Source organism: Chiloscyllium plagiosum, unplaced genomic scaffold (genome assembly GCF_037043375.1).
Source record: "Chiloscyllium plagiosum isolate Xiang-an unplaced genomic scaffold, Cpla_swu_hap1 HiC_scaffold_18, whole genome shotgun sequence".
NCBI classification, from domain to species: Eukaryota; Metazoa; Chordata; class Chondrichthyes; order Orectolobiformes; family Hemiscylliidae; genus Chiloscyllium; species Chiloscyllium plagiosum.
The window spans coordinates 50,446,897-50,462,739 of NW_028270156.1; the positions used below are offsets into that span (position 1 = coordinate 50,446,897).

Below are 15,843 nucleotides of genomic sequence, written 5' to 3' on the forward strand. Positions count from 1 at the left end.
GGGAACTGTAGACTCGTGAGCCTGACATCGGTGGTGGGCAAGTTGTTGGAGGGATTCCTGAGGGACAGGATGTACATGTATTTGGAAAGGCAAGGACTGATAGGGATAGTCAACATGGGAAATCATGTCTCACAAACTTGATTGAGTTTTTTGAAGAAGTAACAAAAAGGATTGATGTGGGCAGAGCTGTAGATGTGATCTATATGGACTTCAGTAAGGCGTTTGACAAAGTTCCCCATGGGGAGACTGGTTAGCAAGGTTAGAGCTCCTGGAAAACAGAGAGAACTAGCCATTTGGATACAGAATTGGCTCAAAGGTAGAAGACAGAGGGTGGTGGTGGAGGGTTGTTTTTCAGACTGGAGGCTTGTGACTAGTGGAGTGCCACAAGGATTGGTGCTGCGTCTACTACTTTTTGTCATTTATATAAATGATTTGGATGCGAGCATAAGAGGTATAGTTAGTAAGTTTGCAGATGACACCAAATTTGGAGGTGTAGTGGACAGCAAAGAAAGTTACCTCAGATTACAACGGGATCTTGATCAGATGGGTCAATGGGCTGAGAAGTGGCAGATAGATTTTAATTTAGATAAATGTGAGGTGCTGCATTTTGGGAAAGCAAATCTTAGCAGGACCTATACACTTAATGGTAAGGTCCTTGGGAGTGTTGCTGAACGAAGAAACCATGGAGTGCAGGTTCATAGCTCCCTGAAAGTGGAGTCGCAGGTGGATAGTATAGTGAAGAAGGTGTTTGGTATGCTTTCCTTTATTGGTCAAGGTATTGAGTACAGGAGTTGGGAGGTCATGTTGTGGCTATACAGGACATTGATTAGGCCACTGTTGGAATATTGCATGCAATTCTGGTCTCCTTCCTATCGGAAAGATGTTGTGAGACTTGAAAAGGTTCAGAAAAGCTTTGCAAGGATGTTGCCAAGGTTGGAGGATTTGAGCTATAAGGAAAGATTGAATAGGCTAGGGTTGTTTTCCCTGGACAGTCGGAGGCTAATGGGTGACATTATAAAGGTTTACAAAATTATGAGGGGCATGGATAGGATAAATCAACAAAGTCTTTTCCCTGGGGTGGGGGAGTCCAGAACGAGAGGGCATAGGTTTAGGGTGAGAGGGGAAAGATATGAAAGGGACCTAAGGGGCAACCTTTTCACCCAGAGGGTGGTACGTGTATGGAATGTGCTGCCAGAGGATGTGGTGGAGGCTGGTACAATTGCAACTTTTAAAAGCATCTGGATGGGTATATGAATAGGAAGGGTTTGGAGGGATATGGGCCGGGTGCTGGCAGATGGGACTAGAATGGTTTGGGATATCTGGTCGACACGGATGAGTTGGACTGAAGGGTCTGTTTCCGTGTTGTACATCTCTATGACTCCATGACTCTAAATTCCTGCAGGCTTCTGCATCCTGATCTTTCAATTGGATGGAGATCAAGATTTGCGTGAATTTCCATTGTTGATTTGTTATCCAGAGACTGTAATAAAGTCTGCACTTCAATGTCCAGCAGGACTCAGTTTGACCATGGAACCACTTCTTGCTGATACTCACTAATACATGAAGAAAGACTGTGTGGGTGAAACATTGGAGGGATTGGCAGTTACTATGGAGCTAAGAATCAGAACTACCAGAGGTGTGGAGACTAAAATTTACATAATCTTCACCTCCCACATTGCCATTGTTGTAAAATCTGTTGCAGCATTAGGAGAACAATAAAATAGAATTTTCCTTTTTGGCTCAATTACTTGTAGCCTACAGAACTTTTAAGAACTTTCTGTTCTGTCTCTGTTGTATTTAACCTCTATTATTTGAAGACGTGTTGCTATCGCTTGTCAAGTCAGCTCCAATGCCTTCTCATCAGGGAAAAAAAACGGTGATTTTAGCACTTAGCATCATTAGTGCACACCTAGATACTGTCAACCTATAAATCACACATTGTTGTCTATTAGAGTTGTGGGCCATGAGTGCACAATTTAAGCATTCCCAGCAGGCATGGATTTAATGGGTTTATTATTAATATCACACATTATTTCAGTTTGTTAGTGAGATGATGGAAAGTTGATCAAATCATTTATAATGCTTAAACTGTACTTCAAAAGAATACTTCACCTTGCCTCTCTCACATTGGCTCAGTGGTTAGCACCGCTGCCTCACAGCACCAGGGTCCCAGGTTCAATTCCAGCCTCAGGCGCCTGACTGTGCGGAGTTTGCACATTATTCCCGCGTCTGCGTGGGGGTGCTCCGGTTTCCTCCCACAGTCCAAAGCTGTGCAGATCAGGTGAATTGCCCATAGTGTTAGGTGTATTAGTCAGAGGGGAAATGGGCCAGTGTGGACTGGTTGGGCTGAAGGGCCTGTTTCCACACTGTAGAGAATCCAATCTAATGGAAGGGATACAGAAATGAGATTATTCTGGCCCAAATTAGAGCCTTTATCTGCAAGTCTACTGATTGGCACCATGGAAAAGTTTACAATATGCCAAACAGAGGAGACTTAATTAAGCTGGAAACAGAGCAAAGAATCAAGGATCAGATTTCTAACACAAACCATGATGTATTTGTGTTCCAGGTCGTGAAAGATTTGAACCAAGAAAATGCGAGGAGTTTGGGTCTGGATATGTAACCAATCAAAGACCAGTTTTATGCTACTCATCATCTTTAGACAGATTAGACAATCCAATTCTCGGGTAAGAGGGATTTTCTCAGAATGGCTAATTGGAAAACCTGTCAGGACAATCAAAGGGGACAGATATAGACGGGACAATACAATCTCTGTTTTCTCTTTAGCTTGTTTTCTCTGCTCAGATCATGTTGCAAAAAGTGAGAGTGTGTTCGTAAGGGAAATGGGCTCGATGGGATGGGGGTGGATGTTTTTGTGGATGTTTTTGTGGGATAACTTCACATAAGTTGAATGAGGTAAGACTCTTGGTTGCCCCTGTGCCTCTGACTCTTGATTAGTTCTCCAAGCCAGATTTTAGGCAACTCGGAGCCAAGTTCCAAACTAAGTATGGGAGCGTATCTTGGAGGCCATTGAAGGATGCGCGCAGTTTAATTTTTGTAAAGTTTGGTTTATAGTAACTAAATAAATTAGTGGCTATCTTGTCTTCTTTTAAGTGACGTGACCGTTCCTATTTATCACAAAATTTGCATAATTACATGAATAATGTGACATAAGACACACCTTTCTTTATGTAGTAATCTTTAATTTCTTCTGAATTGTTTTTAACAGTAGATTCCTCCGTCTACATTTAGAATAGAAATTATCAATGCAAACTTGTTTTTCACATATAATCCTGTGGTTGGTTCATAGAATTACCATGTGACCAGTTAACTTGGGCTATTTTCATGATAAATTTGAAGTTAGAAAATTATAACATAATTATATAACAAGAATAAAAGGTGCCATATGTTAGCTATAGGCAAGAGATAGGGTTTACATGCATTTAGAGAGGCAAGGACTGATTATGGATAGCCGGAATGGTTTTGTGGTAGGAAATCGTCTCTCACAAACTTGATTGAAGATTTGGAGAACATAACCAAAAAGATCTGAGGGCAGCATGGCAGATGTTGTCTACATGGGCTTTAGTAAAACCTTTGACAAAGTTCTGCATGGTAGACTGATTAGTAAAGTTAGAGCACATGAGATTCAGGGAGAGCTTGCCAACAAACCATAAAATTGGCTTGACTCTAGGAGACAAAAAGTGATGATGGAGGGTTGGTTTTTGGACTAGAGTCCTGTGACCAGCAGTGTTTCGTAGGCATCTGTGTTGAGTCCACAGTTATTTGTCATTTACATAAACAATTTGGATGAGCATTTAGGAGGCATGGTTCGTAATTTTATGCATGACACCAACATTTGTGGTATAATGGACAGTGAAGAAAGTTATTTAAGATTATAAAGGGATCTTGATCAATTGGTCCAATGGTTGAGGAGTGGCAGATTGTATTTAATTTGAAGAAATGAGAGGTATTACATTTTGGTAAGATTAACAAGAGCAGGACTTATACAGTTAATGGTGGAGCCCTGGGTAGTGTTGTCGAACAGAGAGATCTATGGGCTCAGATACATAGTTCTTTGAAAGTTACGTCACAGATTGGTATGGTGGTTAAGATGGCGTTTGGCATCCTTGCCTTCATTGGTCTGTGCATTGTGTATAGGAGTTGGGATGTTATGTTGAGCTTGAACAGGACATTGGTGATGCCACTTTTTGAGTACTGTATACAGTTCTGGTCGTTCTGATATAGGAAGGATATAATTAAATGTAGAGGGTTCAGAAAAGATTTACAAGGATGTTGCAAGGACTGGAGGGTTTGAGTTATAAGGACAGGCTGGACAGGCTGGGACTTTTTTCACTGGAGCGTATGAGGTTGAGGGTGACCTTACAGATATTTATAAAATCATGAGATGGATGGTTAAGCTGAATAGCAGGCTGGGGGAGTCCAAAACTAGAGGGAATAATTTTAAGATAAGAGGAAAAAAACTTAAAAGGGACCTGAGGGGCAACCTTTTCATTCAGAGTGTGGTTCGCAGGTGGAATGAACTGCCAGAGGAAGTCATTGTTGCAGTGACAGTTACAACATTTAAAATACGTTTGGACAAGTACATGAATAGGAAAGATTTAGAGGGATATGGGCCAAATGCAGCCAAGTGGGCCGAGTCTAGTTTGGGAAATTTGATCTGAAGGGTCTGTTACTGTGCTGTGTGACTCTTTGACTCAGAGGGTTTTATTAGAACAATTTGCTCAACTAGCTCTAGCATCTGTATTCAAAATTAGAAATCTGAAACTAGACGTAATGCAATTAATTGCCCTGTGATTGATTAATACTCCAGAGATTTTTTTTATTTAGAGCTCTGCATGGCATAGTAATGCTGTATGCCTGAAATACACAGAAAATTTCTGCTGTCCAGTATATGAATTGGACAAATTGCAGCAAATCCTTCAGATGATATTTTGCATTCCTTTACAATATAACTACAGTCCTCACTATCTCCTATCCACTCAGACCTGGGCAGATGAATTGAATGTGTGCATCATTTCCAGAGAGAAATAAAGGGCCATATAAGTAATGTCTAATTGTACGCCCACCTCAGTGTGTTGGTTTGGTAGCGTTTCAGGACTTTGAGTTCATTGAAATTTTAATTATTCCCAATGAGAGTGATGTTGGACAATATATTTTATAATGCACAATCTTGAGTTCAGCCATGTCTAACAGAATGGGGAGCTTAATGCTGGACATTAACATCAGCATTCAATAAAAAGCAAGAAACAACAACATTGGACTGCATCTTGCCAGAATTAGCTAAATGTAATTTCGGTCAAGTTTCATGGAGGTGAGTTTAATGATACCATCATCCCAAACTCTAGCTGGATTCACCCACTCACTGTAGACAGACATGCTCACCACTACCAGGATATCCTGGGGTCTATATGTCTGTGCCTTATGTAAAGGCTGTTGCCCACTTGGTCAGGAGCTGGCAGTCCAGAGCTACCCTGCATGGTTGAGGATAATTACACTGAGCATGGCAGACAAGGTGGAATTGGTGCACCAATTTGTGGACAGAGATTTGGGGGTCCTGATGGATGGAGTGATGCATGGGACAGACGTCCATTTCCTCAAGGAGTGGTAGAGGAGGGCATGGCACCAGTCCCTGCCAGCCTGGTCCAAGGTTGCCATCTGAGTTGGTGCTTTCTGTACAGTCAAGACAAATGCTCATCATTGCTGAAAGAGAGTTATAGAGTCTTAGAGTCATATAGCATGGAAACAGACCTTTGGTCCAAACAGTCCTTGCTGAACACAATCCCAAACTAAACTAGTCCCATCTGCCTGATCCTGGCCCATATCCCTCCAAAACTTTCCTATTCATGTAGGTAAAAACAATGACTGCAGATGCTGGAAACCAGATTCTGGATTAAAGTGGTGCTAGAAAAGCACAGCAGTTCAGGCAGCATCCGAGGAGCAGGAAAATCAGTGCCTTTTAAATGTTGTAATTGTATCCGCATCCACCACTTCCTCAGCAAGTTCATTCCACACGCGATCCACCCTCTGTGTAAAAAAAAAAATGACCTCATGTCTTTTTTAAGTCTCTCTCCTCTCAGCTTAAAAATGTACCCCCTGGTCTTAAAATTCCCCATCTTGGGAAAAAGACAACTATCATCAACTCTATCGCTACCTCTCATTATTTTATCAGGTCAATGATTTTCTCTGCACTCTTGGGATTATTGCCATCATCTTTTCTCTGCTACCACATCCGTTGCCCATCAAGAGTCATGCTGTACCACTGCTACTGTTGCTTGCAACATCTTCCCTCATACACTTTCAGGTCTGCAATAGACCTTAGTGCCAAGAGTGCAGGTCCTATGGGCATAAACATAAGCAACATAACTGCTGCTCCCACACTTCCCTGATTTCCAGCTACAGTCATATACTGGCCTGTCAATTAATGCTAGCAGAGTGAGCTTGGAGGTCAACTAGGTGAGTTCAAGGATGGATGTGTTGTATGGGCAGGGCCAGCTCCCTGCACTGCATCATCATTCTTTTGAATTGTGGGAAATGACAGTGCTTACCCCTTGGTCTGGTAAAGCAGAGGAAAACCACTTCCTGGTCCAATTAGAAGAGTTTCTTGTAGTTAATAAGATATAGTTTATTGCCTTTTAGAAAATCGTAACAGGTAACATTGATATGATAAACATTGATACAGAGACTTTGAGGACGAGCAGATATTAGTTCTCACTCCTTCGAGATCCTAAGCTGTTCTGCCCACAAATTCCAATGACATCATCCTAGTGGGTGGTGTTTATGTCACTCCTCAATATTAACCCTTTTAGATTCACATACAATACCAAGTTGCTATGGCGGGATGTTTAAAGGATGAAGGCTGAGTCAGTCTTCACAAACTGTGGACTTAGATAAGAAGGCCGAAGGGAACAGAAAGTCAAGAAGTGAAGGCAAGCTGCGGTTGAAAGGGACAGCCATGATCTCTCTCATCTCATTGTACCTGAGTGAGCATCAGCCACTGGAAGCTGAGGAGTAAAGCTCAAGAGATTGTAGAGAGTCAAACTTAACTGTACTTCATTAGCAATGGCTGATGAAATTAGACCAGGAAGTGGGTTTCCTCGGAGAAGCGTGTACGAAAACTCAACAATTTAGTAATAAACCCTCCTTCAGGTTCTCAGTGCACAGTAAGAGGAATATTTCCTGTGGGATGGCCAGGAAGAACAGCTCACTTGATCCAGAAATGCCATATGATGGTGGCAGGCATAATCAGTGTCCAAGGTGTGATGGCACATTATGGGGAATGTAAAAAAGAGTGCAAAGACAGTGTAGGAGAATATAAACAGGTTAGTGGAGGGGCACAGATTTGATTGGTGAAGTTCAGTAGAGACTAATATGTAGTGTTACTATTTAATAACAAGGAAATGTTTCCTCAAAGATAATATGAATCTCTTGCTCTCTTCATTCTGTTAAGAACGTTCCTATTACCAACACATGTACCTTTAACTCAGTTGCACAACAGACTCCCCAAGCAGTCCTGTTTGATGATTATAATGTATGGTGTGTAATTTCTATGTACTTTAATATCTTTAATTTTAGATTTTAGGTTTAGTGTTTAGATTTTAAACTAATGGCATGTGGGTATTCAAATATCTATGGGGGGGGGGGGGGATGTTAAATGAGTAATTTGTCAGTATGTCTGGAACCATTTTTAAAAACAAATACTGGCATGAGTGGTATCCTTGGGGTGATAATGGAAATTTGTTTACATTGGAGAAGTTTTATGAGCAGACAGAGTAAACATTATCTTGTGTTAAGGTTAGATTACTTACAGTGTGGAAACAGGCTCTTCGACCTAACAAGTCCACACTCACCCACCGAAGCGCAACCCACCCAATACCCATTCCCCTCCACCTAACGCTACGGGCAATTCACCTAACCTACACATTTCTGGACTGTGGGAGGAAACCCACACAGACACGGGGAGAATGTGAAAACTCCACACAGACAGTCACCTGAGGCAGGAATTGAACCTGGGTCTCTGGTGCTGTGAGGTAGCATTGCTAACCACTGTGCCACCGTGCCGCTTAGAAGGATTTTCTGTTCTTGTTTTGCTTGGGGCAAAGCTTTTGGATTTAGTTTATAGACATCCTGGTTTAAGTTAGATGTATGAAACAGCTTCTCCTAGAGAAAGAAATTAGTTTAGACTAGTTAAGAAATAGGTTAGCTTAGTTTAATGGTTTTAGTTGAAAGTATCAAAGAAAAGTCTTTGGGTAGAAGTCTTTGGGGGAATTATTCAAAGCTCAATTGTGTGGCTGATCAAGAAGGAGACTACCATACTGTCAATACTGGGCATTAGAGGAAACAGCTAAGTTTAATCTACAAATGTGATAAATAAACAATCTAGTGCTTGCTGTGGCATTTTGATAATGTTGGAATAGTTGAGATTATATTTTTACTGTTTCAAACACATTGTGTTATATTTAAATCACTTGGTCATTCTAATTTATCTTTATTTTGTTTGTGTAATAAACTCCTATTTTATTGTTTAAACAGAATCTGCAGTATTTATTTCAGTGAAAGCCCAATTCATAAATTTATAAAATGATATGATCTACCAAGCCAGACTTCAATCTGGGATCTAACTTGTTCCATAATAACATCAGATAGGATTACAACAAATTAGCTGTTTTGCTTAATTAATGGTATAGAACATAGAACATTACAGCGCAGTACAGGCCCTTCAGCCCTCGATGTTGCGCTGACCTGTGGAACCAATCTGGAGCCTATCTATCCTACCCTATTCCATTTTCATCCATATGTTTATCCAATGACCATTTAAATGCCCTTATAGTTGGCAAGTCTACTACTGTTGTAGGTATGCCGTTCCATGCCCCTACTACTTTCTGAATAAAGAAACTACCTCTGACATCTATCACCCCTCAATTTAAAGCTATCTCCGCTCGTGCTAGCCATCACCATCTGAGGAAAAAGGCTCTCACTGTCCACCCTATCTAACCCTCTGATTATCTTTATATATCTCAATTAAATCACCTCTCAAACTTTTTCTCTCTAAGAAAAACAGCCTCAGGTCCTTCAGCCTTTCCTCATAAGACCTTCCCTCCAGACCAGGCAACATCCTAGTAAACTTCCTCTGAACCCTTTCCAAAGCTTCCACATCCTTCCTATAATGTTGTGACAAGAACTGTACCCAATACTCCAAGTGCAGCCTTACCAGAGTTTCGTACAGCTGCAGCATGACATCATGGATCCGAAACTCGATCCCTCTACAAATAAAAGCTAACGCACCGTATGCCTTCTTAACATCACTGTCAACCTGGGTGGCAACTTTCAGGGATCTATGTACATGGACACCGAGATCTCTCTGAGATCTCCCTGTTCATCTATCCTACCAAGAATCTTACCATTAGATCAGTACTCTTTATTCCTGTTGCTCCTTCCAAATTGTGTATTTATTTGTCTGTGACAGACATAGTGCTACTAAATAAATGGCCGCCTCATAATTCACAACGGGTGTTTATTAAACTGAGGTAGTGTATGTCACTTCTGCAAATAATGTCACAATTTCTCCGGCATTTTCACAGTGATAGTCTCTTGGCCAGTGCTCACATCTTGCTCTGAACTTGTTTCACTTTTCCTCTTTTACAAAATATCAGAAGATTGTCCAAATAAAGAAGCAGTTTGTAAATTTGTTTTATGTCTAGAGATGATTAATTTCCTATCTGCAAAGCTGGGAAAAGAGATAGATTCCTGTGATCGATATTCCTTCCAAACTACATAGTTGTGCAGCCATGCAGCAGTGCTGAGCTGAGAGTGCAAGGGACAAACAGGCTGCTGACATGAAGTGACCCCTTTAAGATGTGGGGTTGTGGGGACATCTTAAAGAGACTGGAAAAGCAAACCACATGCTGTGAAGAAAAATGAAAGTGACCATTATTTTTGATGTTGATACCACTTTTCCTTTGTTTCTTTGAAGATGATTTCTAATCACCCTGTTCAGGGGTGTCATTACACACCTCTGAATCAGGCAGGAGTTGCATTCGGACATTGAGGAATGACACTACTACTGTGCCATAAGAGCCCTATGCATTCCTCATTCCTTAGGGTTTGTGCAAGGGATGTGAGTGTCCCTGGTAAAGCCAGAATTTGTTGACCATCCCTGACTAAAACTGGAAATTGAAGGAAATAAACAGTAGTACAAAGGATAAGTAAGTTTCCTCTGGCATACTTTGTTTTTTTTTGGATTTCCACATGGCCTGAACACGAGTCAACAGATAGTGGAGACAACTGATATTACTTCATCCCCAGTACACAGACATACCTAAGAATGGGCTTCAACACCATTCTGGAAGTCAGAAGAAGGCGAATATCAATTGTTGTATGCATTTGTCTTTCTTGCAAGCATCAAGGAAGAAAGTCTTCAGATTGTTGTTTGGAGTAGGGGTCAAGTGGTGAGAGGGAGTGAGTGAAAGGTGGGGATGAAGGGCAGGTTGCTGAGAGGGGGAGTTACTGGTGGGGCTGTGATGGGAACCATGTGGAAAGGATGAAAATCAGTGACTCTGTTCCAAAACCCACATGAAAACAAGTCTCGTGCAATACTGAACCATAAAAATCTGGAACGTCTTAGGTTACATTACAAAACCCACATAAGAGCAAAGAGTAGGAGTGAGCCATCAGTCCAATCAGCCCAATCCCTCTTTTAATAAGATTGTGGAGATCTTAATGTAATCTACATTGCTGCCTATCCCTGATGAACTTTCACCCCCTTGTTTACCAAGAATGTATCCACCTCTGCCTTAAATATAATCACAGACTCTGCTTCCACTATCTTTTCGTGAAGAGAGTTCCAAAGACTCTCAATCCTCTCTCTCACTGACTTGTGCAGCAAACCAGTTTTTGGCAGAATGTCTTGCCCTCAGTGCCACTCTCGCTGAGTGGAGTTGGGTGTACTGTAGGAAATACAGGAGGGCCTGGGGAGATAAAGAATTCCCTCTCCAGCCCCTGCTTCTAAATATAATTCCCATGCTGTTCAAAGTGCATTTATGTCGGGAATAGATGACAATAAGATTGGGTTTCAGTAGTGAATAGTTACAAATAACTATGGAATGACCAACTCCCTTCAGAAGATGGAGGAGTGATATGAAAAGATGGAGATGAAAACTCATTATATTTAATATAAATCTTTGCATTTTTACCTTTAGGCAGCTTTTACGAGATAACTATAATTCAATAACCAAGAAGGACTTTGTGAAGTATGCTCGCCCGAATGGCAAAGAAGACTTTCCTCACAAGTTGCATTCTATTGGCAGTGGATTTATGCGGAAGAAGCCACTGAACTTTCCATACCTCAAAGATGTAAGAAAATAGTTAAGAGGATTAAAGTTATGAGCTATGGAGCCTGGTTTTATAATGGATTAAGCTGTGCCCTTTTATTCAGGAAGCCTGAGTTCAAATGCGGTGAAATTCACAGACAGAAGTTGTAATGTAAAATTCATTAACAGAAGTAAATAATCCCAATCTAGCATGAAATTTTTGACATTTCAGGATTGTTTACAAACTGAAAATGGCCACTGTGGGGAATAAAAGCAAGTGACACTGGGACATAAGAAGCTCCTTGCTGAAGTTTGGAGCTGATGTACATTGCTGTTGTGAGGAAGAATTCCACTCTGCATTTAGTACATTAAACCTGACCTGGAGTTGGTTGGCATCAAAACTGAACCCATTTATATGGATTCAGTTAAATTATTCAGAGTAAGTTTGAAAGAAAGCAAGGACATCAGTGTAAGGACATAAATGGAGAACTAGGATGGATGCTTCCAACTGCTTCCTTTTGCAGAGACACTTTGCACAGTTTGTGTTATTGTCATTCTAGCATTGTGAGAATCAAAGGAAATTTTCAGTAAGATAATGGCTGATCCATTTGTGGCTTGAGCTTCACTTTCCTGTCTGATCTACAACCCTTGACTCCCTTGGGGACAGTACCTGTTTTACTAGATATATTCAATGCTTGCGGCACCACTTTATATTTGTAGCAAATAATTCTAAAGTGCAACTAATTTTTGAGAGAAGCAATTCCTCCTCATTTCTGTCCCAAATGGGAGACCACTTATTTTTAAATTATGTCCCTAGTATAGATTCCTGATTCTACCCAAGGAAACATGCCTTCTCAGAACCTAACCAGTCAGGGCCATTCACAATCTTATATGCTTCTATAAGATCACCTCTCATTCTTCTAAGTGCCACTAAGTACTAAGGCTCACCCTTTCAACCTTTTCTCATTCACCTGCTTTGTGAACCTTCTCTGAACTGCTTCCAATATAACAAGATCAAACTGTACACAGCACTCAAGGTCTCATCAGTTCCTTATTCAGATGTATCAAAGCTTCCCCACTTTTATACTACATCAATAATCCATTTGCCTCCCTAATTGTGAATGTGCACTTCTTGTGATTCATGTGCATGAACATTTGGATCCCTTGGTACTGCAGTCTTTCACCATTTAAAGAATATCTTGCTTTAATTATTCTTTCCACAAAATTGGTCAACCTCTCATTTTCTCACATAATGCAGGAAATATGAACCTGCATTCCAAGATCTCTTTGTTCAGCAATACAATTAAGTGTATAAGTCCTGTTAAGATTTGCTTTCCCAAAATGCAGCACCTTGCATTTATCTAAATTAAACTCCATCTGGCACTTCTCAGCCCATTGGCCCATCTGATCAAGATCCCATTGTAATCTGAGGTAACCTTCTTCACTATCCACTACACCTCCAATTTTGGTGTCATCTGCAAACTTACTAACTATACCTCCCATGTTCACATCCAAATATTTTATATACATGATGAAAAGTAATGGACCCAGCACCGATTCTTGTGGCACTCCATTGGTCACAGGCCTCCAATCGAAAAACAACCCTCCGCCATCACCCTCTGTCTTCTACCTTTGAGCCAGTTCTGTATCCAAATGGCTAGTACTCCTGTATTAAGCCTCACTAAAGTCCATATAGATTACATCCACTGCTGCTCTGCCCTCATCAATCTTCTTTGTTACTTCAAGAAACTCAATCAAGTTTGTGAGACATAATTTCCCATGCACAAAGCCATGTTGACTGTACCTAATCAGTCTTTGCCTTTCCAAATACGTGCAAAATCTGTCCCTCAGGATTCTGACTTGCCCACCACTGACACCAGGCTTACTGGTCTATAGTTCCCTGGCTTGTCCTTACCACCTTTCTTAAATAGTGGTACATTGTTAGCCAACCTCCAGTCTTCCAGCACCTCACCTGTGACTATCGATGATAACAAACATCTCAGCAAGTGGCCCAACAATAACTTCCCTAGCTTCCCACAGAGTTCTGGAGTACACCTGATCAGGTCCTGGGGATTTATCTACCTTTATGCATTTCAAGACATCCAGCATCTCCTCCTCTGTAATATGGATAGTTTTCAATGTGTCACAATCCATGTCCCGACATTCTTTATCTTCCATGACCTTATCCACAGTAAGCACTGATGCAAAATGCTTGAATACAGAATTTCTGATTCAATCTAACCATTGCACTGCAAGATCTCGGAAGAACACTAAATGGGGTTATTAACAGAGAGGAAACAAATGATTGTTTGCTCATTCTAAATTATGCTTTCCAATAGAGTTCATTACTTATTTAACGTTTTTGTAGAGTAGAAAGCTTATAATTTCAGACACCTCCTCCAATATATTCCTTACTATTTTATGCCAATTCATCCTGCAATCAATGATTTAGGTTTCAGATATCATAAGTTGGAAGCTGGACATAACAACAGGTTTGTGCTAAGCTGGAATCATTTTATAGGTCAGCAATAATCAATTGTCATACAGCTAGATTCACCCACAAAGGAAAGTGGGTCAAAAATTTTAGTTGCAAACTGTAACTTATACTGATACACTTGGAGGGTGTCTATGTATGGTTAGTGTAATGATTGTAACAAAGTCAGCCAAGTGGGCCTCATACCATGGGTTCCCTTAATTGGACTGTTAATCTGGGTCAATCAGGGTGTTTTGGCTGACAGATGAAAAGCAGCCTTGTCAGAGGTCCTGTTCAGTGTGAGAGTTGGCTCTGAGCGAGCTGGATCAGTGACAAGGACTATGCACGGGTTAGTAAAGAGTGACTCGATGACGGGATACCTGCCTCTGTGGAGTTATTTCAGTCAGCGTTACAGCACCAGTAAAATTGTATAAGTGCTTCGCACAAATCAGCTGTATAAGAGCAACAGGTTGACAGGCATTGCTTTGCAGAATGCACTTGTTTTAAATGCTACAGGAGATGGTCTTAACCTGGCAGCTTCAGCAATTTTTTGCATCTTCCCAGACCTTTTGAGTGTTGCACACAATGTGTCGCTGGCTGCCTTGCAGGAGATATGCTCTTGATATCCTCCAGGAAGGGTTCCTTCACGTGGTGAACAGAGCAACATTCTTGCAGCCATCTCATGTAGAGCATATTCAATGCACAGCCTATCAAATAGGACATTTGCTCACAACACACTTCATCACTTGTCTGTAGCTTTTCTGTTTTCTACCTTCATACTTGTTTTGGTTGTCATTGGTTTTGACAGTCATTTTCTTACCTCAGATTGTTTTTGGAAAGGCAGAAAGATAATTTTTACATATGCACTCCCTTTTTAATAGGTGAACCATCTTTGCGTCCATAATGTATGTACTAATAATCTGTCATACATCTCCTTTACATTTTAATAGCAGTCCTAGTAGAGCTGTTAACATGTAATTTCTCACCATACCAACTTCCAAGTACAAGGTTTCATACATACTGGAGGAATGTGGAGGTAGACTGACCTTGAAAACATAGTAATTGTTGAACATACCTTGTGTATGTGAAATCAAATTTGCGACCTTCTCCTACAATCTGCAGTTGCATTGCAAAACTGCTCTCTGAGTTTCGACACCACCATGTAAGGAACACTAAAGCTAAACAGAATATCATTTTGATGGCTGCACATGTTAATACATTGCTGGCTGAACACATTGAAGTGCAATACATGTATCCACAGTGATTAAAAGATTTGCTCAGATTTTTCTGCTGGAAGTGAGTCTCAGGAAGGCTCATAGATGGTTTTCTTGTATTATTGAGCCTTTCATTTCTTGCCTTCTAAAGAGTTCACGCTTTAAGACTAGTAAGAGCTTAGGGGCATACAGCAGAGACTGTCAGCATAAAGGCACCCACAGGCTGCAAATCCTTTGATATGACATTCTGTGATAAGTTTGCCGCACTTGTCTCAATTAATCTCTGCAAGTAGAATTTATTAACTTCATAAGGAAAAATAACAGTCAAGAAAATTCAAATTATTCCATTTAATCTAGTTATCATCTGTGTTAGAGGGAAAAACTGACTAAAGTTCTTTGATTTAAATTCAGCCTTTCTCATATTCACTCCAAACATATGCATCAAATAACTGTAATCAATAGAGAGAAGGAAAGAATAGTATAACCATGGGAATATGCATCATCTAAGGATTTTTTTCAAGGTTCTTACTAGAAAGTGAGAGCACTTGTTTAAATTGTTTAAATTTCATCTGCGCTTCCATTCCCTAGTTAATGAAACAATCTCGGAATGATAGAAAAAAGATGCCTAATGATGTATTTGTCTTGGATACTATCTTAACCCAATTGATTCCTAACATTATACTTCAGTTGAGACATCCTAGGATTTGTGATAGCTATATCACATTGGTGATGAGATATCTTCAAAATAAGGATAGGCTATAGAAGTGGAAATACATACACTGGAGAAAAAAAAATCATCCATGGTTTAATCTTACTAAAGTATTTTGTA

The 15,843-nt window shown here is 40.5% G+C and overlaps 1 protein-coding gene across 3 annotated transcripts in view; it reads left to right on the forward strand.

Annotated features, from left to right (window-relative positions):
- The window catches only part of saxo4 (stabilizer of axonemal microtubules 4), a 151,348-nt gene that overhangs the window by 22,968 nt on the left and 112,537 nt on the right, over window positions 1-15,843 (forward strand). For 2 of the 3 annotated variants that reach the window (XM_043705996.2, XM_043705995.2), the window contains exons 3-4: window positions 2,570-2,687; window positions 11,217-11,370. In XM_043705996.2, coding sequence (XP_043561931.2) covers window positions 2,570-2,687; window positions 11,217-11,370 — 272 coding nt within the window. The remainder of the gene's footprint in view (window positions 1-2,569; window positions 2,688-11,216; window positions 11,371-15,843) is intronic. The other variant, XM_087996611.1, reaches the window with a different exon arrangement.